Source organism: Podarcis tiliguerta (assembly GCF_965153285.1).
Source record: "Podarcis tiliguerta genome assembly, chromosome: 18".
NCBI classification, from domain to species: Eukaryota; Metazoa; Chordata; class Lepidosauria; order Squamata; family Lacertidae; genus Podarcis; species Podarcis tiliguerta.
The window spans coordinates 448,155-473,578 of record NC_139551.1 but is presented as its reverse complement, the minus strand read 5'-3'; the positions used below and the strand labels follow the sequence as shown (position 1 = coordinate 473,578).

The window sequence follows — 25,424 nt, the reverse complement described above, 5'->3', positions numbered from 1 at the left end:
CGCACAAACATTTCCCCTTCATTTTTGGAGGGGAAGTGCCGTCCTATAGAGCGAAAAATAGAGTATACTCAAGTATAAGCTGACTTTCTCAGCACATTTTTTATGCTGAAAAAGCCACCCTCTGCTTATACTCGAGTGAGGCGGCAGGACGAGCAGCCCGAAAGGAGCCCTGACCCACCTCTTGCAAGGGCAGGCAAGGAGGAGGAACTGCTCCTTTTCGGCTGCTTGTTCTTCCACCACCCCCAGGTTTGTGGTGAACTGGCTTCTACTCGAGGCAAGTTTTCCCAGTTTTTTGTTCTAAAACTAGGTGGGTCAAGCAGTTTATCGGGGAATGGGATGGGGGGGAGCAGAGAGCGGCTGCCCCGGTCTTCATCTGGCCCCTCTGTGCCCAGTCCGGATGCCCAGCGCCCCAGTCCTGCCCATTGCCCAGTATGCTGCCTCCGACAGGGGACAGCCGAGGCGCCCAAAGGTCCCCAGATTGACACGGATGGGATATGATGCTTCAGCTCCGCGCGGGGAACCGGCATCACCGCCGCCGCCATCGCTGTGTCCGAGGCGGGAATGAAAACTTCCGGGTCAGGACACGGCCTCTCTGGGAAGCGGCGTCTCTATGGTTTCCGCCCTTTCCGGCGGGGCTGGGTCGCGCAAGCGCACATAGCCGCCGCCTCCACTTCCGGCGTTCCTTTGCCCGGCGGGACCTGGAGGGAGCAGCAGCGGCAGCAGGTGAGCTCCGGCGGGGCGGCGAGGCGGAATCCGCGGCCATCCTCCGTGGCGGGGCGGCGGGCGAGGCGGAGGGGGGCCCGGGGGAGGCGAGGGGGCCCCGGCCGAGGCGGGACGGAGGGAGGCGGCTCCCTATGGGCGCCCCTTCCAGGGCCAGGCTGAGCCCCATGGAGACCCCACTAGGCCAGGGAGGCAGAGCGGGGCCCCGGCAGCAGGTGAGCTCCGGCCGGGCGGCGAGGCGGAATCCGCGGCCATCCTCCGTGGCGGGGCGGCGGGCGAGGCGGAGGGGGGCCCGGGGGAGGCGAGGGGGCCCCGGCCGAGGCGGGACGGAGGGAGGCGGCTCCCCATGGGGCGCCCCTTCCAGGGCCAGGCTGGGCGCCATGGAGACCCCACTAGGCCAGGTGAGCAGGTGAGCTCCGGCGGGGCGGCGAGGCGGAATCCGCGGCCATCCTCCGTGGCGGGGCGGCGGGCGAGGCGGAGGGGGGCCCGGGGGAGGCGAGGGGGCCCCGGCCGAGGCGGGACGGAGGGAGGCGGCTCCCTATGGGCGCCCCTTCCAGGGCCAGGCTGAGCCCCATGGAGACCCCACTAGGCCAGGGAGGCAGAGCGGGGCCCCGGCAGCAGGTGAGCTCCGGCCGGGCGGCGAGGCGGAATCCGCGGCCATCCTCCGTGGCGGGGCGGCGGGCGAGGCGGAGGGGGGCCCGGGGGAGGCGAGGGGGCCCCGGCCGAGGCGGGACGGAGGGAGGCGGCTCCCCATGGGGCGCCCCTTCCAGGGCCAGGCTGGGCGCCATGGAGACCCCACTAGGCCAGGTGAGCAGGTGAGCTCCGGCCGGGCGGCGAGGCGGAATCCGCGGCCATCCTCCGTGGCGGGGCGGCGGGCGAGGCGGAGGGGGGCCCGGGGGAGGCGGGACGGAGGGAGGCGGCTCCCCATGGGGCGCCCCTTCCAGGGCCAGGCTGGGCGCAATGGAGACCCCCCACTAGGCCAGGGAGGCCGAGCGGGGCCCCGGAGCATGATGGGAAATGGGGGGCGGATGACGCCGAAAGGGCCCAAAGGACCCGAAAAAGCAGAAATCCGCAGGGCCAAAACTTATTAATAAGGAACTGGGGCAAAGTTTATCTTAAATAAACCACCGTGAACAGCTCATTTTTTAAAAAAATATATGCTTTATTGGTTGAAAACTTTATAGCAGAAAAGTACAATAGGCAAAGTGAGAAATAAAGAAATAAGCAATTATTCATCCTTTTAGAAGACATCTGAAGGCAGCCCTGTTTAGGGAAGCTTTTAAGGTTTGATGTGTACAGTATTTTAATATTTTTCTGGAAACTGCCCAGAGTGGCGGGGGAAGCCCAGCCAGGTGGGCGGGGTAGAAATAATAAATTATTATTATTATTATTATTATTCCTTGCTTTGTGTATACATTTGTGATTAAGAGTTTTACAAGGCTTCCGATCTTCTCCTTTTGTTCCCGAATCAAATTCCTTAAATACCCGCTTAGACTTTAGCTTCTCCATGTTATTTGACTTACTGCCAGTTTTATCTTATAAAAATAGCCTCATTGCACATTGAAGCTCAACCAATGGATTGGTCTTTTGGCAATGTTCTTTTATGTAGACTCCATATATATCCCATCCCATTGCAAACTGTTCCTGTTTGCCCCCTGACGAAAAATTGACCAGTCCATAATTTTAATGGTAGGTTTATTGTAGGTGGGAGAGATGGAATAGCAACAGGAAAAACCCCAGAAGACAAAAGTCAGAGATTGACTTTTCATTCTAATGAGTGAAATACTAGAGAGCCCCATATAGAGCCCTTAAGCGGGTTCCCTTTCTGTAGGAGAAAATAACAAGAGGCCTTTTAAAATAGTTTTTTTGGGTTGTTGTTTTTTTATTTATGTGTTTTGTGGTTTTATAATATCTTGATTTCATCATGCGAACCGGCCTGAGGGGGCCCCCCCCCCCATTTATAGGGCGGTATATAAATTCAATAAATAATAAAATAAGATAATATTATTGAGAAACAAAGCTGCTAGGAAACGACCTTTATTAAAGGAAATAAACAGTTACAGTCTTTGATCCCCTTCTAAATTTGCCTGTTTGCCCCCCTGACGAAGAAATGACCAGTCCATAATTTTAATGGTAGGTTTATTGTAGCTGTAGCCTTGTAGGCCAGTCCAGCCTTGGGCGGGTCTAGTTTTGTCCCTGACATCCTTGGACAGCTCTTGGTCATGGTGGCTGTTTTGGAATCTGCTGGATTGCTTGCTTCTGTTGACAGGTGTCTTTTGGTACTATAAGGAACTGGGATGACAGGTAAGATCTCTCCCTCACAGAAGGTGCTTCTGATCTCAGCTCATTACCTGCAGTGAAGATACCAGGTAGCCTGACACCTGGCTGGTTGAGAGGGGATCAAATACTTATTTCACTCATTAGAATTCCTGTTTTTCTGTCCCTCGCAGAAACCCAGAAGACAAAAGTCAGATATGGATGTGCATTATAATGAGTGAAATAAATATTTGATCTGGTCTCTTCTCTGTCTGTAACGAGCTGAGATTAGAAGCACCTGCTGCAAGCTCTTGCCTGTAATCCCAGACGTTTTAAATAATGGTACCGTATTTTTCGCACCATAGGGCGCACCGGACCATAGGGCGCACCTAGTTTTGGGAGGCGGAAAACAAGAAAAAAATATTCTGAACCCCAGAAGCCAGAAGAGCAAGAGGGATCTGGCTTCTGGGATACCGTGTGACTGTTCTGGCTTCTGGGGTAACCGTGCCAAGCCTCTTCAGGGCAGCAGGATGAAGGCTCCCCCTGCCCAAAGAGGCTGCGCAGGGCTAAAGCAGAAGCCAGGACAGACGCATCGCTGAAGGGGCACTGCGCCTTCTCTCTCTCTCTGCGCAGCGCTTCTCCTTCACAGGAAAGGCGCTGCGCAGAGAGGGAGAAGGCACAGCGCCCTTCAGCGAAGCTGGAGAAGGAAAGAAGGAGTCCCTTCTGTTCCTCCTCCGGCTTCGCACGACAGGCGCGTCGCTCAAGGGGCGCTGCGCCTTCTCTCTCTCTCTCTGAGCAGCACTTCTCCTTCGCAGGAAAGGCGCTGCGCAGAAAGGGAGAAGGCACAGCGCCCTTCAGCGAAGCTGGAGATTTCCCCCCCAGGCGCGGGGCTGGGGCGGGGGAAGCTCGAGCTTCCCCAGCCCACAGAACAGGCAACTCTCCGCAAGCCGCGGATAAGAGACAGCTCTGCGCAAGCCGGGGGAGCCCTCCCCCGGCTTGCGCACAGCCACCCAAAGCCCCGGTGCGACTGCTCAGCGCGCCGGGGCTTCGGGATAAGAGACAGCTCTGCGCAAGCTGGGGGAGCCCTCCCGCGGCTTGCACACAGCCACCCGAAGCCCCGGCGCGACTGCTCAGCGCGCCGGGGCTTCGGGATAAGAGACAGCTCTGCGCAAGCCGGGGGAGCCCTCCCGCGGCTTGCGCACAGCTACCCGAAGCCCCGGCGCGACTGCTCAGCACGCCGGGGCTTCGGGATAAGAGACAGCTCTGCGCAAGCTGGGGGAGCCCTCCCGCGGCTTGCACACAGCCACCCGAAGCCCCGGCGCGACTGCTCAGCGCGCCGGGGCTTCGGGATAAGAGACAGCTCTGCGCAAGCCGGGGGAGCCCTCCCGCGCCTTGCGCACAGCTACCCGAAGCCCCGGCGCGACTGCTCAGCACGTCCGGGCTTCGAGGTGCAGGCAGCTCTGTGCAAGCCGGGGGAGCTCGGGGGAACTCCCGCGGGCTCCCAGGGCTTGCGGATAGCTTCCTGAAGCCTGGAGAGGGAGAGGGGTCAGTGCGCACAGACCCCTCTCGCTCTCCAGGCTTCAGCGAAAGCCTGCATTCGCTCCATAGGACGCACACACATTTCCCCTTCATTTTTGGAGGGGAAAAAGTGCGTCCTATAGAGCGAAAAATACGGTAATTATGCCTTACTCAGTTGAATTTTCTGGGTAGCCTGGCCATTCCTTGGAGATGGTCAATACTTAGTTCCTGAATCTCTTGCGCATCTTGGTAGTTTGCTCAGTTTAACAGATACTTGCCAGGCTGTATTTTGAAAGGGAAGTGTGAGCCCCTACAGTCCAAATGGAAAGACAATTATTATTGTTCCCATTTCCTTCCTCCTTGCAGAGAAAGATTTGGGGCCAATTTGGGAGAGTCCAAATAGCTTCCGGATTGCTCTCCTGTACACGTGCTTTATATACTTAGGTGTTTGCCTGGTACATTTATGAACGTTTTATTCTACATTTGAGACCTTAGAATTCTTATAACGGGGGTGGTGGTGCAAACAAACAATATTTTATTATTTTTATTATAGTTATCTTTTCTGGTGTATTTGATCCCTTTGCAAAAGATGACTTAGTACTTGGTGGCAAAACCCTTGTTGGCAATTTCAGGCGTTTCTTGTAGGCGGCCCCCAGGTTTGCACACATCCCAGGGGGCGTTTTGTCCCACTCCTCTTTGCAGATCCTCTCCAAGTCAGTAAGATTTCGAGGCTGATGTGTAGCTACTCGAAACCTTCACCTCCCTCCACAGATTTTTGAAGGGATTAAGGTCCAGAGACTGGCTAGGCCACTCCAGGACCTTAATGTGCTTCTTCTTGAGCCACTCCTTTGATGCCTTGGCCGTGTGTTTTGGGTCATTTTTTACCCATTTTCAATGCCCTGGTATGATTGCTTGCTTCTGTTGACAGGTGTCTTTTGGTACTGTAAGGAGCTGGGATGACGGGCAAAACCTCTCCCTTACGGCAGGTGCTTCTAATCTCAGCTCGTTACATACAGTGAAGATACTGGTTGATAGGGGATCAAATATTTATTTCACGCATTATAATGCACATCCACCTGTGACTTTTGTCTTCTGGGTTTCTGGGGATTTTCCTGTTGTTATTTTGTCTCTCCCGGCTACAGCAAACCTACCATTAAAATTATGGACTGGTCATTCCTTTGTCAGGGGGCAAACGGGCAAATTTAGCAGGGGATCAAATACTGCCCCCCCCGCCACTGTAAGGGAGATATAAAAATTTGGATTGTTGTAAAAGATGCAGAAGGAAAGAGTTAACAATAAGACCCCCAAAAGGGAGGAGAGAAGTCCGGGAGATTCTTGGGAATCTTCTTTTTATATAGTATGTTGTGGTGTGATTGTAAATTTTAATGTGGAAAATCAAATAATGGGGGGGGGGATAAAGAGGAAGAAATGACTATGCCCTATGGAACTCCTTGCCACAATGCATGGGGGTGTCGCAGGCCTAGATGGATTTAAAAGGGGACGAGAGGGGAAAGGCACAGATAAAATCTAGTCCAAAGGGTCACCCAGTTGCCCCAAAGCCATGCTTCTCAAACGGGGGTTCCCCGCGACTGTTGGACTACAAATCCTATCATCCCTGAACTCTGACATGTTCAGTGGCCAGGTCTTGTGCTGCTAGGATTGACACAAGTGCCACTGAAGGTTTGATAGTCATGTTCTGTGCGCTTTCATGCTTTGCTGTGGCCATAATAAAAGATTTGGAGTTGGTCGGTCGGTCGCTGACCACTGGTCCTGCTGGCTAAAGATGAGATGGAAGTTGTAGTCAGACAAGAATCCTTGTTTGAGAAACGCTTCCTCGCCGTGGCTTCTGGTATTATTCAGCCGCACAGCTAGGAGCCATCATTGCTCACCGCCTCTTCCTCTCTGAATGTGTCTAATGTATTTTTATTATGTATTTTGCGGTTTTAGATCTTGATTTTATTCTGCCCGAAGACCCCCCGGGTATAGGGCGATATATAAATCCAATAAATAATTTCAATAATCCTCTTTGGAAGCCACCCAAGGCTACAGCCATCACTGGCTCCTGTGGCAAGGAGTTCCACAGGTTAACTGTCCGTAACTGTGGCTGCCCTCATTTGGAGAATGCAATCAGAGCCACCTTCAAATCCTTGCTCAGCCCCAAAGGGTGGCCTTGGCCTCTCCTGCCTCACAGGGTTGTTGTGCGGTGAGTGTAGATGTGGTAATAACAACCTTTCTTTCTCTCTCTAGCCATGGCAATCCGCTACCCGATGGCCGTGGGCCTGAACAAGGGCCACAAGGTGACCAAGAACGTGGTGAAGCCACGCCAGTGCCGACGCCGTGGGGTGAGTTTGGGGTCAGGGGAAAAGGGGGGTGGGTTGCTGGGCTCTCACTCTCTCCAACTCGTCTGGGATCCTGTAAAGCAGACACCCCCAAACTCAGCCCTCTGGATGTTCTGGGACTCCAGTTCCCATCATCCCTGACCACTGACTGGTCCTGTTAGCTAGGGATGATGGGAGTTGTAGTCCCAAAACATCCAGAGGGGCAATTTTGGGGGTGCCTGCTGTAGAGGATCTGCAACTGCCAGGCAAGTGTTTCCTCAGACTTGGGGTCCCCAGCTGTTATAGACTACATTTTGAAATGCTGATAGTTATTATTCTATATTGTTTTATTTGCTATTTTATTTGCATATTGTATATTGTATTCTGCATATTGTCTTACTTATATGATGTTAGCCACTCTGAGCCTGGCTTTGGCTGGGGAGAGCAGGATACAAATAAAATTTATTTATTTATATTATTTATTTAACCCCCATCATCCCCTGCCCACCGGTCCTGCTAGATCGGAACGATGGGAGTTGTAGTCCGGCAACGGCTGGGGACCCCCAAGTTTGAGAAACAATGCCGCTTAAGCTGACAGAATATTCGCAGCTTGCAGACTGAGAGAGCAATAAGAACTTACCGTATTTTTTGCTCTATAAGACTCACTTTTTCTCTCCTAAAAAGTAAGGGGAAATGTGTGTGCGTCTTATGGAGCGAATGCAGAAGCCAGAACAGCAAGAGGGATTGCTGCTTTCACTGTGTAGCGATCCCTCTTGCTGTTCTGGCTTCTGAGATTCAGAATATTTTTTTTCTTGTTTTCCTCCTCCAAAAACTAAGTGCGTCTTGTGATCTGGTGCGTCTTATAGATCGAAAAATACGGTAGGTTTAGAGGAGATTGGAAGACATTTAATGAATTTATAGGGGAAACTGTGTATACTTGAAAACGCTTGCAGCATTAAGATAAATTCAACAGTGTAGGTAAGCTTGGTGGATGCAATCATGGAATACCGAATGGTTTAGTTTATGTAAAATGGGCAGGAATTTATGATGTGCAAAACGAACCATGGAAAGAGCAGGAGGGAAGTCTTTGAAGGACGTTAAAATGAGTATTTCAAATTGCTAAACAGAAAATTTAATGTGTGTGCCTCCAGAGACTTAAAACAAACTGGTGTTCTAGTCTTCATGACTCTGAACAAAGGCCCAGTTGAATAGAAGCCTTAAACCAAGTTGCCCACCCGGCCCTCTGTCCACAGTGGCTGCAGCGCTTCCCATTGCTCTCAGGATAAATGCTAAAAATATTGTATTTTTCGCTCTATAGGACGCACCTTGTTTTAGAGGGGGAGAACAGGAAAAAAAAAATTCTCCCCCTGTCTGCTCAGCGCCCCTTCAGCGAAGCGGCAGGAGAAACGGAGCCCCTTCCATTTCCCCTGAAGGGGCGCTGCGCAGAGAGGGAAAACTGTACAGCGCCTCTCCAGTGAAGCGAAGCCTGGAAAGCAAGAGGGATTGGTGTGCACCGACCCCCTCGCTCTCCAGGCTTCAGCGAAAGCAACGCATCAGGCATCAGCCAGCTATCCCCTTAATTTTTGGAGGGGAAAAAGTGCGTCCTATAGAACAAAAAATACCGAAAACGTTGGCAGCGTTGATAAATTCAGCAGTGTAAATAAGCTTTGATGGATGCAATGATTGAATACTGAATGTTTAGTTTTTGTGAAATATGCAGGGGTTTGTGATACATAAAGGAAGTCCTCAATATCTTAAGTATGTTAAAAGGAGTATTTTGAATTGTAAAACATGAGAGTTAAAACAAATGATATAGACAGTGGAACCTTGGTTGTCGAATGTCTCCATTGTCGTATGTTTTGGAAGCTAAATGTGCTTTGTGGCTTCCACTTTGAGTTTCCCTGTTGTGTTGAGGCTTCCGCTTTCAGAACGGTCTTCTGGAATGGATTATGTTCCAAAACTGAGGTTCCACGGTGTGCGCGCGCGCATATATGTATGTACTGTATTTTTGCTCCATAAGACGCACACACATTTCCCCTTCCGTTTTAGGTGGGGGAAAGTGCGTCTTATGGAGCAAAAAATACGGTTCTTGCTGGCTTTCCCCGAGGAGGGAGAAGGGCAGCCCGTCAATCCTTTCTCCCACCTCCCGGAAAAGCCAGCAAGAGCCACTGCCAGGCTCTGCTCAGCACTCCCTTTCGTCCCTCATCCCGCTTTGCTGGGAAGCCAGCAGAACCAGAGGCTCTGTGCAGCTAGCACAGGGTTTAAAGCAAGAGCCGCTTACAGGCTCTGTGCAGAATCCCCCCCCCCCCTTGCTTTCCTCCTCTAAAAACTAGGTGCGTCTCATGGAGCGAAAAATACGGTGTGTGTATAAGGGGAAATGTGTGTGCGTCTTAGGGAGCGAATGCAGGCTGCGTGGCTATCCCAGAAGCCAGAACAGCAAGAGGGATCACTTTGCAGCGCTCCCTCTTGCTGCTCTAGCTTCTGGCTTAGCTGTGTGAAGCCTCTTCAGGGAGCCTTCATCCTGCTGCCCTGAGGTCAAGGCTACATGGGGCTATCCCTGGCTTTTGCAGGAGGTATATATATGTGTGTGTGATGAAGAGTTGTGCTCTGCCAGCTTGACTTAAACTCAACAGGGCAAAAAAACACCAGAAACAATTATTTTTCCCCACTGTCTTGCTTTAATTCTTGTATTTCTTCTCTTCCAGCGGCTGACCAAACACACCAAGTTTGTCCGCGACATGATCCGGGAAGTGTGCGGCTTCGCCCCCTACGAGAGGCGCGCGATGGAGCTTCTCAAGGTCTCCAAGGACAAGCGAGCTCTGAAGTTCATCAAGAAAAGGGTGAGTGCTCTGAAACTGGGCACGGGCCAGGAGGGGGGAGCTGCAGGGTTATACTCGAGTCGAAGCTTGACCCACCTACTTTTAGAACAGAAAACTGGGGAAACTTGACTCGAGTATAAGCCAGTTCACCACAAACCTGGTGGTGGTGGAAGAACAAGCAGCCCGAAAGGAGCAGTTCCTCCTCCTTGCCTGCCCTTGCAAGAGGTGGGACAGGGCTCCTTTCGGGCTACTCGTCCTTCCGCCTCACTCGAGTATAAGCAGAGGGTGGCTTTTTCAGCATAAAAATGTGCTGAGAAAGTCGGCTTATACTTGTATTTTTTGCTCTATAGGACGCACTTTCCCCCCTCAAAAAAGGAAGGGGAAATGTTTGTGCGTCCTATGGAGCAAATGCAGGCTCCTTGGCTTCAGCGAAAGCAACGCGAAGCCTCCAACGTGCAGAGGGAGCGCTCCCTCTACACTCTGGAGGCTTCACGTTGCTCTCTCTGGAGAGTAAGAGGGGTTGGTGCGCACTGACGCCTCTCGCTCTCCAGGGATAGCCGCCTGAAGCCTTTGCAGCGCAGCGGGTTCCTTTTGCTGAAACCAGGAGAGCAAGACTCTCCTGGTTTCAGCAGACAGGGAGAGCTGCGCAGTGCCCCTTTAGGCAAGCGGGAGGAGTAGGCACTTCCAAGCTGGTGTCAAGGTAGCACCTCACACCCAAGTCCTCCCTCCGGGGGGCGGGGCTGTACATGTGGCCCCCGTAAGTGCACACAATGTGTAGAGCAGGGCCTCCCAAACTTTGTACTCTTTTCAGACTATGACCCCCCCCCCCTTGAGGTCTGATGGCTTCTTTTTTGCTTCCGGCAGGTGGGCACTCACATCCGCGCCAAGAGGAAGAGGGAGGAGCTGAGCAACGTCCTGGCGGCCATGAGGAAAGCAGCCGCCAAGAAGGACTAGCGGCTCCCTGTTCCCCCCAAAAGAAAGCACCCAATAAACTTATTTCAAAGAAATAAATCTGGAAGCGTCATCTGTGGGGATTGAAGAGGGGTTACCATATTTTTCGCTCTAGAAGACGCACCAACAAGAACCACTGTGTGGCTCTTGCTAGCTTTTCCAGAAGGTGGGAGAAAGGACTGAGGGGCTGCCCTCCATCCCTTCTCCCCCCGCCTGAAAAGCTAGCAAGAACCACTGTGTGGCTCTTGCTAGCTTTTCCAGGAGGTGGGAGAAGGGACTGAGGGGCTGCCCTCCATCCCTTCTCCCCCTGCCTGAAAAGCTAGCAAGAACCACTGTGTGGCTCTTGCTAGCTTTTTTCCAGGAGGTGGGAGAAGGGACTGAGGGGCTGCCCTCCATCCCTTCTCCCCCCACCTGAAAAGCTGGCTTCCCAGCAAAGCGGGATGAGGGACAGAAGGGGTCCGTAAAGGCCCCCTCATCCTGCTTCGCTGGGAAGCCAGTAGAACATAAGGTGCTGTGCAGCTTGCGCTCTGCTGAATTCAGGCTGCGCAGCACCTTATGTTGGAAAAAGTGTGTCTTACAGAGCGAAAAATACCGTAAGCTGGAACCTCTGTTGTCAAACGCTTGGGAAGCTGAACAATTTGGTTCTGCTTTCAAACCATTTTTGGAAGTCGGACTTCCATTTTTCCAAATGGATTTTTCTGACTGGCAAATGCGCCTCAGTTGATGCCAATTTTTGGTTCCCGGACGGTTTTCCAGAACAGACTACGTTTGACAACCGAGGTTCCCCCGCATAGCCTTACCCTGCAAACTTCTCTCTAGTGGCCGTCTTCGTGCGATGTGCAATTTCTTAACTGGCAGGGACCACACAAACACCCGCAGCAACTCTTCCCCACTTCCGTCTGCCGCAGTTACTTGCGCCGCCCTTTGCTGTTTCAACACATTCCACAGGACTTATTTGCGCTGGAAATTTCAAATCGTTTGGTGTGCAGCACATCTCGTGGCAACGGAGGCATAATTGGAGGGTGGCCCGCTCTCTGCTGAGTCCATCTCTTCCACCCGGGGCCGGAGCTCAGACACGGCAGCGGCGTGAGGAGGAACAAAGGCAGCGAGAGCCCAGGCGCTCAGGCTCCTCCCTGGGAATCGCGCTTTGGGAAACCAATGTCAAAGATCTCCTTGTAGTGCTCAACGAAATGCACTTCCAGTCCTTCCGTGATGAAGTCGGCAAGGTCGCAGAAGTCCTTGTTCTCCAGAGGGAGGATCATGCAGGAGACCCCGGCTCGCTTGGCCTAGGAGGGCGATGAGAAAGGCACCGTTAGTGGGAATTGAGCAAAAATGCATTTACACCACTTGGTTGGAGGAAAGGGCAATGACCCAAAACCTCAGAGCGGTTTGCAAAAGAATAAAATCAAGGAAAGTTAACTACAGTGGTGCCTTGGTTTAAGAACAGCTTAGTTTATGAACAACTTGGATTAAGAACGCTGCAAACCCAAAAGTAGGTGTTTTGGTTTGTGAACTTTGCCTTGGAAGCAGAACATGATCCGCTTCCTGTTGAGTGTAAATTGAGTTCCCCGCTGCTATGGGAAAGCATGCCTTGGTTAAAAAAAGCTTTTCTTTTAATAACGGACTTCTGGAACAGATTAAGTTTGTAAACCAAGGTACCACTGTATTTTAAACATGCTGAAAAGAAATCAAAAATGACAACAAGCTAAAAACCAGCTTAAAACACAGGTTTTCATCTGCAAAATGGGGCAGGGCAGGAACCAACTTAGCATTTATTGAATTTACTGGACCTAATGGTCAGGGGCCCCTTTACCGCCCTCTACCTGGGAGTCTCAGGGTGGTTCACAGAATAAAATCAAGCTATAAAACCACAAAATACCTAAAACAAAAACAACCCAACAGCCATCCCCCAAAAAACACCTTTTAAAAGGGCATCAGAGGTCTTGTTGGCTCCTGTCCCAGGACAGCTCATTTGGTATGGAGCTTGAGCCTCTTAATCTCGGGGCTGCGGGTTCAAGCCCCGTGCTGGGGGGCAAAATCCACGTTCAATTGCTGTCTTAGGGATTCTCAAAAGTCTGGAACGGATTAATCCGTTCTGCATTCCTTTCCTTGGTTTTGGAATGGACTTCCTGGTTTTCAGCGTTGGAGAACCAAGGTACCACTTTATTGGGAATTGTATTTTAATTTTGACATTGATACAATGAGGCCAGAATTGGATTATTGTAATTGAAAACTAATAAAAAAGTTATCCAAAGAGAAAGAGAGGCGTTTCGGAGTCTCACCCATGGCGGTCCAGGCCAGCCCCATCACCACCCCAGGGGGGGTCACGTCATACATCCGGTCCACCGTGAAGATGGGCTTCCCGACAAAATCCTGGAGATTTTCGGGCGTCACCTCCACCTTCTCTGCCTCCCCGCTGACAATCTTGTACGCCGATTTCCGCAGCACCTGAGCGAGCAAATGGGAGAGGGGTTGGAGCCCTTGTTTTGGGAGGTGGGGGGGCGACACACGGCCTCAGTTCCCCCCCCTTCTCCACCAACCAAAGGGGGGGAGTCCCCTCTCACCTTCTCCACCTGCTTCTGCAGGTTCCTCACCCCGCTCTCCTGGCACCCCCACAAATGACACAAAACCCTATACAGTGGTAGCTCAGGTTACATACGCTTCAGCTTACAGACTCCGCTAACCCAGAAATAGTACCTTGGGTTAAGAACTTTGCTTCAGGATGAGAACAGAAATCGTGCTCCGGTCCCATTAGCTAAAGTGGTGCTTGAGGTTAAGAACAGTTTCAGGTTAAGAACAGACCTCCAGAACAAATTAAGTACTTAACCTGAGGTACCATACACAGCTACTGGGCAAAGAACTGTTCCTCCTCTTGAAGATTTGGTGTGCCTCCTGAAGATTTTGTTAAAGCTTTCTACCAAACTGGTGCTCCGTGTGCCTAAATGGCACGACTAGACATTTGCTAATCATCGCATGGCTCCCACGTCCTCAGACCTAGAAGGAGTTCCCCAGCCCTGGTCCCCAAGCACCTTTTGCAAGCAAACTATATGCTCTACCGCTAACCTACGATCCATCTCTGGAGGTGTCACAGAGCCTGCTGGTCAGTCATCACACAGTTCAAACTTGGAGATAACTCTTTATTAGCAAAAGCACGATCTCCACAAGCCTAAGGAGCAGGCCCCTGTGTAGAGGATGCCCCCTATTTTGTGGGACTTGAAATTTAGAAAATTTGGGGGGTGATTGCCCACAGTTTTGGAGCTTTTTTTAGGGGGAGGCAGAAAATTGCTCACCCAACTGCCCAACACTGCCTAAGCCAATGGTCACTTACCGCTGCCAATCTCCCGCTCACAGAATCCCCTGTCCCCACTCTGCATTGCCCATGTATGAGACAGCTACAAATTTTTGACATTGATTTATCAGAAAAATAACCTGGCTTATACACGGAAAAGTGTGGTAGATGTCACAAAGGAACGCCCGATGATATAAACAGCGCCTGGGGGATCTGGTCCTCATTGAAACCTCATTTTCCCTCCATCCCAGAGTGAGTTGTGCTGAATGCCCAGCGTCTGGGGCTGTTCCCACCCCCCTGAGTTGAGATCCTTGCATTGTAGGGGTGGACTAAATGGGCTCTGGGAGTCCCTTCCAATTCTACCATTCTCTATAGAAGCCCAATTCTTAGGAGCAGCTCACCTCCCGCCCTCTTTTGTGGGTCTTGCAAAAAGCTAAACCCAGAAGCGGACTTAAGCCTGGCGCCCGCTAAAAAGGCCATTTCACTCCCTAAACCCATCACAGATGAAACAGCCTTTCCGCAAGAGCCGGGCTCCTTCATTTTAATAAAAAAACACCTATCTTCTGTCTGTTGCTCTTTTAAAAAAGGGCATTTCGCTTCTTGTTCTCCCTAAACTCATCGCAGACAAAACCGCCTTTCCGCAAGAGCCAAGCTCATTTATTTTAAGCAAATTCAAGACGAGGCCCTGCGAGACCAGGGTTCGAATACCCCTGCTGCTTGGCTGGGGCTTTCAGGGTTTGAGGGGCGCAGACCGAGCCCGGGGGGGGCGGCGCTAGGGGGCTGCCAGGCCCAAGGCTCACCTCCGCGATGGCCAGCTTCTCCTGCGCCACGTAGCCCGAGATGTTGATCATCTCCATCCTGTCCCGCAGGGGCTCCGGGATCGTCTCCGTCACGTTGGCCGTGCAAATGAAGAGCACCGGGGGGGGGGGGGGGCACACGAGGCGGAGAGGGCGGTTGGGCCTGGGCACCTGGGCAGACCCACAAAGCCAGACCAGAGCCACTCTGGCCTTGCGGGCACAGAGGGTTGGTGCTGACTTTGAAAGCCCTAAACGGCCCATTAGACCTGAAGGAGCGTCTCCACCCCGGACACCGGGGTCCTCCTCCTGAGTGCCTTCTGGTGGTTCCCTCCCTGCGAGAAGTGAGGTTACAGGGAACCAGGCAGAGGGCCTTCTTGGTGGTGGCACCCGCCTTGTGGAACACCCTCCCACAAGATGCCAAGGAAATAAGCAACTATCTGACTTTTAGAAGACATCTGAAGACAGCTCTGTTTAGTGACATCTTTAATTACTGATCTTTTGTTGGAAGCCGCCCAGAGTGGCTGGGGAAACCAAGCCAGATGGGCAGGGTAGAAATAATAATAATAATAATTATCCTTATCCTTATTGCCTCGTTCTGCCCCAAAATACCTCCAAGGAGACCTTCTGCTCACCTCCCGCCCAAGACGTTGCTGGAGCTTGCTGAGTTCATACTCTTTCTTCAGCAGAGAGAGGGCTTTTTAGAGGCGCTTGGGAATCTGGGAGGAAAGGAAAGAAATTCCCCTGTGTGTCTCTTCGTGGGGCCAGAGAGCCTTGGGGTTCAGGGGAGGGCGAGTCACGTCCAAGAATTCCTGATTCGTATTTTTCTAGCCCGCCTTTCTCCCAACGTTCAGGGAGGCGCCCGACATTTTAAACACATCATTATAAAATGAAATCGTTACTAGTTAAAAAAACAACAGTTTGAATGAATCACAAGCACATCTGGATCCTCATTATAGCAGTTCTCTGCTTTATATGAAATTAATTATCTTTGCAAAACGATAGTGCTGCCCATCTGGAGCCAGGAATTAAAACAGCAGCCCAAGTGTCCAGCATCGCCTGCAACTAAGTTTCCAAAGACCTGCCTTGAAATATTTCCCGCCTGGGAAAATATTAAGGGGGGGAGGAGTACTGAAGCGGTTTTTAGCAAACCCCCCCCCCCAAATCCCCCAATGCGGCTGCCACCGAGGAAAGGTGCGACAGTAAGTAACCAAACAAACAAACAACTAAACCCCTGTGTTGCAAACAATTATCAGTAATTTCCAAGGCAACACGATATCCAAGTACAACAATGCAATATCAATATAAATTCTTTGTATAATCTATAATATAAATATAAATAAAACCAAAAGTACATACCCCAGAATGGAATTATAAAACAACCACATCTACGGAGCAGCGGTCATAAAGTTCTGCAGCCCCTGCTACTGACTGCCTGTTGCTAGAAACCTAAAAAGCCGACCCCAGGTGGGGCTCATCAGCAGGAGATTGAGCTTAAAGACACAGCACAGTTTAACAGCCAGAAGGGAAAGAATCAAATAAAACAATTGAGATCCAATTCAGAATTAAGTCCTCCCGGATGAATGGTTTTGAACATAAAGATAAACCGAGATTCTTGCTGTCTTTCATAATCTTGTCTAATACTTATGGCTTTCTGATTCACCCACAATACCGTGAATAATAAATCCGTGTCAGAATGGTTATGAGAAACAAAATGTTTCCACAAGAGGCGCCTCCAAATTGCCTCCGTTCACGCATTCGCAATGCCAGTTTTGAGGCACCCCTTTTGGTTTTATTTCATATTTCATACTGAATTGTCATTATAGCTCATGCAGGTCATTGTTTCAATAATTCATTTGCAGTTTATGAAGCACGTCTGTTCCGTCTGCTGTGGGTATATCCGGAATCACTGTTCACTACGTCTCTTTGCAGACCACTTCGGCCGCGCTGGACATCATAAAACAAAGCTTTACGGCTTGTTTTCACCAGATAAGAATCTGACCCATTCCTTCTTTCAGAGACTTCCACAGTCTACAAAGATTTTCAGAGACTGATAAGACTTACTTTCAGAGATTTCTGAGATTCTGCTTATTTGGTTTTTCATATTGTTCAATGTTCTGTATAGATTATATAAAGACTTTACATTGATACTGCATTGTTGTACTTGGTCATCCTGTTGCCTTGGAAATTACCAAGGAAAGGTGCTCAGCAGAGGCCCTCAGTACCCGGCAGATTCATCTAGAGCAGGAACGTCTAGCTCTCTAGAGACTGCGATCGACTCCCAGGATAATAAAACTGGCAGCGATCCCCCCATTGTCATTGCCTAGAGTTGTCAGGCTTTTTGAGGGGAGGACTGACCAGAACTGTTAAGCTTCTGTTGGGAGGAGTGGCAAGAGTTGTTCAGCTTTTTGGGGGGTGGGAAAATCGCTCACCCAAAAGCCCACCGCTGCAGAGAACATGGACTTTCACAGCGGCGATGGGACCTTGTCCCTCCCCACTTACGTTTGTCTCTTCCAGGATGTCCTGCAGCTCGTGGGACTCGGCCCCCGTCAGCGCGGCCCCCATGTCGCTCAGGTAGATGGGGTTGTCGACGACCCTCTGTCCCGCCTGCATCATCTGAAGCACGGCCTCCCTGCGAGGACGGACAAAAGCGCACGTCAGAAGAGCAGGGTTGCCTCTTTCCCGCAGGAGTCCTTCGTTCCCAGAAAAAAGACCGGTGGGAAGTTTCTTTCTGCGCATGGGCAGCTTCTGGGCTCGACTGAGATGTTTCGTATGAGGGAAACTCTCGTCGTATGTGGTGGAATTGCAAAATGATAAAGGAATTCCGGGAAATGATATATAATGAATTGGGGGGAAATGTTCAAAATAACTTTACAGTGGTACCATGGTTCTCAAACTTAATCTGTTCGAGAAGTCTGTTCCAAAACCAAGGAGCGCTTTCCCATAGAAAGGAATGCAAAACGGATTAATCCGTTTCAGACTTTTAAAAACAAGCCCTAAGACAGCAACTGAACATGAATTTTACTATCTAACGAGACCATTGAGCCATAAAACAAAAGCAAGAATCAATGTACTGTACTATAAAATAAATAAGGCGGCTTTGTAGATGATAGAAATTAAAATTATTATTTTTTTCTTATGTACACTGATGATGGTCATTGTTTGGATGGGGGGCTTTTATCCATTTCCGCAGTCACACAATCAATCAGTTAGTAGCTGAACTGGGTTCCGCACAGTCACAAAAACAAGTCACAGAAACAAAGTCACAAGTCAGTCTCATAAAATGAAGAACAAGTCACAGTAAAAAGAAAACCCCAAAAAGTCACAGAAATAAAAACACAAAAAGAAAAGCTCCAAATATGACTTTGGATTTAGAACGGACTTCCGGAACGAATTAAGTTTGCATATTGGAAGTGCACTGGACCCAAGGACAGAGAAGTTTAGTTTGCCTAACAAAACTCCCAATAGGTTGTGAACTTCATATACGAAACCAAACCTTCATATACGACTTCGTGTGGCTATTACTGGAATAGACCTCAATAGGAAAATAAACAGTGCCCTCGTGTGGCTATTACTGGAATAGACCTCAATAGGAAAATAAACAGTGCCCTCGTGTGGCTATTACTGGAATAGACCTCAATAGGAAAATAAACAGTGCCCTCGTGTGGCTATTCCTGGAATAGACCTCAATAGGAAAATAAACAGTGCCCTCGTGTGGCCAAGACTGGAATAGACTTCAATAGGGAAATAAACAGTGCCCTCGTGTGGCCAATACTGGAATAGACCTCAATAGGAAAATAAATAGTGCCCTCGTGTGGCTATTACTGGAATAGACTTCAATAGGAAAATAAACAGTGCCCTCGTGTGGCTATTACAGGAATAGACCTCAATAGGAAAATAAACAGTGCCCTCGTGTGGCTATTACTGGAATAGACCTCAATAGGAAAATAAACAGTGCCCTCGTGTGGCCATTACTGGAATAGACCTCAATAGGAAAATAAACAGTGCCCTCGTGTGGCTATTACTGGAATAGACCTCAATAGGAAAATAAATAGTGCCCTCGTGTGGCCAAGACTGGAATAGACCTCAATAGGGAAATAAACAGTGCCCTCGTGTGGCTATTACAGGAATAGACCTCAATAGGAAAATAAACAGTGCCCTCGTGTGGCTATTACAGGAATAGACCTCAATAGGAAAATAAACAGTTCCCTCGTGTGGCTATTACTGGAATAGACTTCAATAGGGAAATAAACAGTGCCCTCCTGTGGCTATTACAGGAATAGACCTCAATAGGAAAATAAATAGTGCCCTCGTGTGGCTATTACAGGAATAGACCTCAATAGGAAAATAAACAGTTCCCTCGTGTGGCCAAGACTGGAATAGACTTCAATAGGGAAATAAACAGTGCCCTCGTGTGGCCAATACTGGAATAGACTTCAATAGGGAAATAAACAATGCCCTCGTGTGGCTATTACTGGAATAGACTTCAATAGGGAAATAAACAATGCCCTCGTGTGGCTATTCCTGGAATAGACCTCAATAGGAAAATAAATAGTGCCCTCGTGTGGCTATTCCTGGAATAGACCTCAATAGGAAAATAAATAGTGCCCTCGTGTGGCTATTACTGGAATAGACTTCAATAGGAAAATAAAGAGTGCCCTCGTGTGGCCAAGACTGGAATAGACCTCATTAGGAAAATAAACAGTGCCCTCGTGTGGCTATTACTGGAACAGACATGGATAGGGAAATAAACAGTGCCCTCGTGTGGCCAATACTGGAATAGACCTCAATAGGAAAATAAACAGTGCCCTCGTGTGGCCAAGACTGGAATAGACCTCAATAGGAAAATAAACAGTGCCCTCGTGTGGCTATTCCTGGAATAGACCTCAATAGGAAAATAAATAGTGCCCTCGTGTGGCTATTACTGGAACAGACATGGATAGGGAAATAAACAGTGCCCTCGTGTGGCCAATACTGGAATAGACCTCAATAGGAAAATAAACAGTGCCCTCGTGTGGCTATTTCTGGAATAGACCTCAATAGGAAAATAAAGAGTGCCCTCGTGTGGCTATTACTGGAATAGACCTCAATAGGAAAATAAATAGTGCCCTCCTGTGGCTATTCCTGGAATAGACTTCAATAGGAAAATAAACAGTGCCCTCGTGTGGCTATTACTGGAATAGACCTCAATAGGAAAATAAAGAGTGCCCTCGTGTGGCTATTACTGGAATAGACCTCAATAGGAAAATAAACAGTGCCCTCGTGTGGCTATTACTGGAATAGACCTCAATAGGAAAATAAACAGTGCCCTCGTGTGGCCAAGACTGGAATAGACTTCAATAGGAAAATAAAGAGTGCCCTCGTGTGGCCAATACTGGAATAGACTTCAATAGGAAAATAAAGAGTGCCCTCGTGTGGCCAATACTGGAATAGACTTCAATAGGAAAATAAAGAGTGCCCTCGTGTGGCTATTACTGGAATAGACCTCAATAGGAAAATAAAGAGTGCCCTCGTGTGGCTATTACTGGAATAGACCTCAATAGGAAAATAAGCAGTGCCCTCATGTGGCCAACACTGGAATAGACCTCAATAGGAAAATAAATAGTGCCCTCGTGTGGCTATTTCTGGAATAGACCTCAATAGGAAAATAAACAGTGCCCTCGTGTGGCTATTACTGGAACAGACATGGATAGGGAAATAAACAGTGCCCTCGTGTGGCCAATACTGGAATAGACCTCAATAGGAAAATAAACAGTGCCCTCGTGTGGCCAAGACTGGAATAGACTTCAATAGGAAAATAAACAGTGCCCTCGTGTGGCTATTACTGGAATAGACTTCAATAGGAAAATAAAGAGTGCCCTCGTGTGGCCAATACTGGAATAGACTTCAATAGGAAAATAAAGAGTGCCCTCGTGTGGCTATTCCTGGAATAGACCTCAATAGGAAAATAAACAGTGCCCTCGTGTGGCCATTACTGGAATAGACCTCAATAGGAAAATAAATAGTGCCCTCGTGTGGCTATTCCTGGAATAGACCTCAATAGGAAAATAAACAGTGCCCTCGTGTGGCCATTACTGGAATAGACTTCAATAGGAAAATAAAGAGTGCCCTCGTGTGGCTATTACTGGAATAGACCTCAATAGGAAAATAAACAGTGCCCTCGTGTGGCCATTACTGGAATAGACCTCAATAGGAAAATAAACAGTGCCCTCGTGTGGCCAATACTGGAATAGACCTCAATAGGAAAATAAATAGTGCCCTCGTGTGGCCAAGACTGGAATAGCCTTCAATAGGGAAATAAACAGTGCCCTCGTGTGGCTATTACAGGAATAGCCTTCAATAGGGAAATAAACAGTGCCCTCGTGTGGCCATTACTGGAATAGACCTCAATAGGAAAATAAACAGTGCCCTCGTGTGGCCATTACTGGAATAGACCTCAATAGGAAAATAAATAGTGCCCTCGTGTGGCCAAGACTGGAATAGCCTTCAATAGGGAAATAAACAGTGCCCTCGTGTGGCTATTACAGGAATAGCCTTCAATAGGGAAATAAACAGTGCCCTCGTGTGGCCATTACTGGAATAGACCTCAATAGGAAAATAAACAGTGCCCTCGTGTGGCCATTACTGGAATAGACCTCAATAGGAAAATAAATAGTGCCCTCGTGTGGTTATTACCGGAATAGACCTCAATAGGAAAATAAACAGTGCCCTCGTGTGGCTATTACTGGAATAGACCTCAATAGGAAAATAAATAGTGCCCTCGTGTGGCCAATACTGGAATAGACCTCAATAGGAAAATAAATAGTGCCCTCGTGTGGCCAAGACTGGAATAGACTTCAATAGGAAAATAAACAGTGCCCTCGTGTGGCTATTACTGGAATAGACTTCAATAGGAAAATAAAGAGTGCCCTCGTGTGGCACACATAAAAAGCCACCTCTATTGGTCTATCACCCCCCCCCCAACTGTATTACCTAGGTTATGAAGGCACCCAAAAGATGTTAAAATAAAGATTATGGGATAATGCACACAGTGACTTGCGATCTCGATCACACGCAGTCTGTAGTCCGCTGGCAGTAGGAGTACAATATGGGCACGTCTTTAAGTTAACATCTTACATTAAGAACCTGACAGTACCAAATGATCGAAGGCTGTTCACCAAAGCCAGACTAAATGTCTTCCCCTCTGCAGTGTTGGATGGTAGGTTGAGAGGAGTTCCCTACCAGGACAGACTTTGCTTGTGTGCTCAAGACATCGATTCCATAAAACATATTTTGTTGGATTATGCAAAATATGAGCAGGCCGGGGCTGAACTGATACTACCCTTGCTGGTACCTTTCCCGGGAAAATCAGAGGCTCACTATGTCAGGTTCCTATTGGAAGACCGGAGAAATGCTAGAACATTAGCAGTGGCAAAGTTTTTATCGGTGGTTGCAAGAACAAATGATCCCTATATTCTGAAGAAAATGCTTGTTTAACCTGGAGGTAGGCTGTATGAATTGTGTGTTGCTTTGTAATGATTTGTTGGGTCTCTGGACTGTAATAAAGATTGCTGTTGTAATTTCTATTTCTATTTTTCCCCCTTTTACCTTCATTCCTGCAGCTGACATTTTCCTCCACCTCTTCTTCTCCCTTTGTCAGGCAAAGCTTCCTCCTCCTCCTCCTTTTCAGAGCAGGAATTCAAACCTAAGAAATATTAATAATGTTGATTAATTCCGCAAGCAGGGATAGAGGGGTCCACGTCGAAGCAGACCTAGAATATGTCCAGCCCAGATTGCAGTGGAAGAAAGAATCAAGTGGGAAAGGAGCCAGCAGACGACGAACTGGAAGAAATGTGCTTTCCCCCCTGTTTCTTCTTTCTGAAGCCCTTTCCAAAGAATCATATAATGGTGCATCTAGCTGGAAGGGACCCCAAGGGTCATCCAGTCCAACCCACCACAAGGCAGGAATCTGTGAAGGAACCACAAGGAAACTGCATTTAATAAAAAGTGGAGGAATTGGGATCTGGAGGAATTAGCTGGTTAGAAAACAACTGCTTAAAGCAGTGCTTCATCTGCACAATACATTGTTCAGGTACAGTTTCCAATACATTAAGGGTGGCCTGAGGGGGAAAGCAAGGGAGACCTGCACTTTATTTTATATAAATAATAAATTAATTATTATTATTATCATCACAGCCAGTTACTTTGGTGTTGCTGTAGCCAAGGGGAGCTTCCGCGACCCAATTCCAATAAATAAAAATACTATACGGTTAAGGCTGTGGCCATTACTGGAACAGACATGGATAGGAAAATAAAGAGTGCCCTCGTGTGGCCATTACTGGAATAGACCTCAATAGGGAAATAAAGAGTGCCCTCGTGTGGCTATTCTTGGAATAGACCTCAATAGGAAAATAAACAGTGCCCTCGTGTGGCTAATACTGGAATAGACCTGAATAGGAAAATAAACAGTGCCCTCGTGTGGCCAAGACTGGAATAGACTTCAATAGGGAAATAAACAGTGCCCTCGTGTGGCTATTACTGGAATAGCCTTCAATAGGGAAATAAACAGTGCCCTCGTGTGGCTATTACTGGAATAGACCTCAATAGGAAAATAAACAGTGCCCTCGTGTGGCCAAGACTGGAATAGACTTCAATAGGGAAATAAACAGTGCCCTCGTGTGGCTATTACCGGAATAGACCTCAATAGGAAAATAAATAGTGCCCTCGTGTGGCTATTACCGGAATAGACCTCAATAGGGAAATAAACAGTGCCCTCGTGTGGCCAATACTGGAATAGACCTCAATAGGAAAATAAAGAGTGCCCTCGTGTGGCTATTCCTGGAATAGACCTCAATAGGGAAATAAACAGTGCCCTCGTGTGGCCAATACTGGAATAGACCTCAATAGGAAAATAAACAGTGCCCTCGTGTGGCTATTACTGGAATAGACCTCAATAGGAAAATAAACAGTGCCCTCGTGTGGCTATTACTGGAATAGACCTCAATAGGAAAATAAACAGTGCCCTCGTGTGGCTATTCCTGGAATAGACCTCAATAGGAAAATAAACAGTGCCCTCGTGTGGCCAAGACTGGAATAGACCTCAATAGGAAAATAAACAGCGCCCTCGTGTGGCTATTACTGGAATAGACCTCAATAGGAAAATAAACAGTGCCCTCGTGTGGCTATTACTGGAATAGACCTCAATAGGAAAATAAACAGTGCCCTCGTGTGGCCAAGACTGGAATAGACCTCAATAGGAAAATAAACAGTGCCCTCGTGTGGCCAAGACTGGAATAGACCTCAATAGGAAAATAAACAGCGCCCTCGTGTGGCTATTACTGGAATAGACCTCAATAGGAAAATAAACAGTGCCCTCGTGTGGCTATTACTGGAATAGACCTCAATAGGAAAATAAACAGTGCCCTCGTGTGGCCAAGACTGGAATAGACCTCAATAGGAAAATAAACAGCGCCCTCGTGTGGCTATTACAGGAATAGCCTTCAATAGGGAAATAAACAGTGCCCTCGTGTGGCTATTTCTGGAATAGACCTCAATAGGAAAATAAACAGTGCCCTCGTGTGGCCAATACTGGAATAGACCTCAATAGGAAAATAAACAGTGCCCTCGTGTGGCCAATACTGGAATAGACCTCAATAGGAAAATAAAGAGTGCCCTCGTGTGGCACACATAAAAAGCCACCTCTATTGGTCTATCACCCCCCCAACTGTATTACCTAGGTTATGAAGGCACCCTAAAGATGTTAAAATAAAGATTATGGGATAATGCACACAGTGACTTGCGATCTCGATCACACGCAGTCTGTAGTCTGCTGGCAGTAGGAGTACAATATGGGCACGTCTTTAAGTTAACATCTTACATTAAGAACCTGACAGTACCAAATGATCGAAGGCTGTTCACCAAAGCCAGACTAAATGTCTTCCCCTCTGCAGTGTTGGATGGTAGGTTGAGAGGAGTTCCCTACCAGGACAGACTTTGCTTGTGTGCTCAAGACATCGATTCCATAAAACATATTTTGTTGGATTATGCAAAATATGAGCAGGCCGGGGCTGAACTGATACTACCCTTGCTGGTACCTTTCCCGGGAAAATCAGAGGCTCACTATGTCAGGTTCCTATTGGAAGACCGGAGAAATGCTAGAACATTAGCAGTGGCAAAGTTTTTATCGGTGGTTGCAAGAACAAATGATCCCTATATTCTGAAGAAAATGCTTGTTTAACCTGGAGGTAGGCTGTATGAATTGTGTGTTGCTTTGTAATGATTTGTTGGGTCTCTGGACTGTAATAAAGATTGTTGTTGTAATTTCTATTTCTATTTTTCCCCCTTTTACCTTCATTCCTGCAGCTGACTTTTTCCTCCACTTCTTCTTCTCCCTTTGTCAGGCAAAGCTTCCTCCTCCTCCTCCTTTTCAGAGCAGGAATTCAAACCTAAGAAATATTAATAATATTGATTAATTCCGCAAGCAGGGATAGAGGGGTCCACGTCGAAGCAGACCTAGAATATGTCCAGCCCAGATTGCAGTGGAAGAAAGAATCAAGTGGGAAAGGAGCCAGCAGACGACGAACTGGAAGAAATGTGCTTTCCCCCCTGTTTCTTCTTTCTGAAGCCCTTTCCCAAGAATCATATAATGGTGCATCTAGCTGGAAGGGACCCCAAGGGTCATCCAGTCCAACCCACCACAAGGCAGGAATCTGTGAAGGAACCACAAGCAAAGTGCATTTAATAAAAAGTGGAGGAATTGGGATCTTGAGGAATTAGCTGG

The 25,424-nt window shown here is 48.5% G+C and overlaps 1 protein-coding gene across 1 annotated transcript; it reads left to right on the top strand.

The window, feature by feature from the left end:
- Nucleotides 1-660: 660 nt before the first annotated feature.
- On the top strand, nucleotides 661-10,642 carry LOC310668603 (large ribosomal subunit protein eL36). Its single transcript, XM_083422017.1, has 4 exons — nucleotides 661-723; nucleotides 6,742-6,836; nucleotides 9,518-9,652; nucleotides 10,496-10,642. The coding sequence occupies exons 2-4, from the start codon at nucleotides 6,744-6,746 to the stop codon at nucleotides 10,583-10,585; spliced, it is 318 nt and encodes a 105-aa protein (XP_083278143.1). The 5' UTR covers nucleotides 661-723; nucleotides 6,742-6,743; the 3' UTR covers nucleotides 10,586-10,642.
- The last annotated feature ends 14,782 nt before the right edge of the window (nucleotides 10,643-25,424 follow it).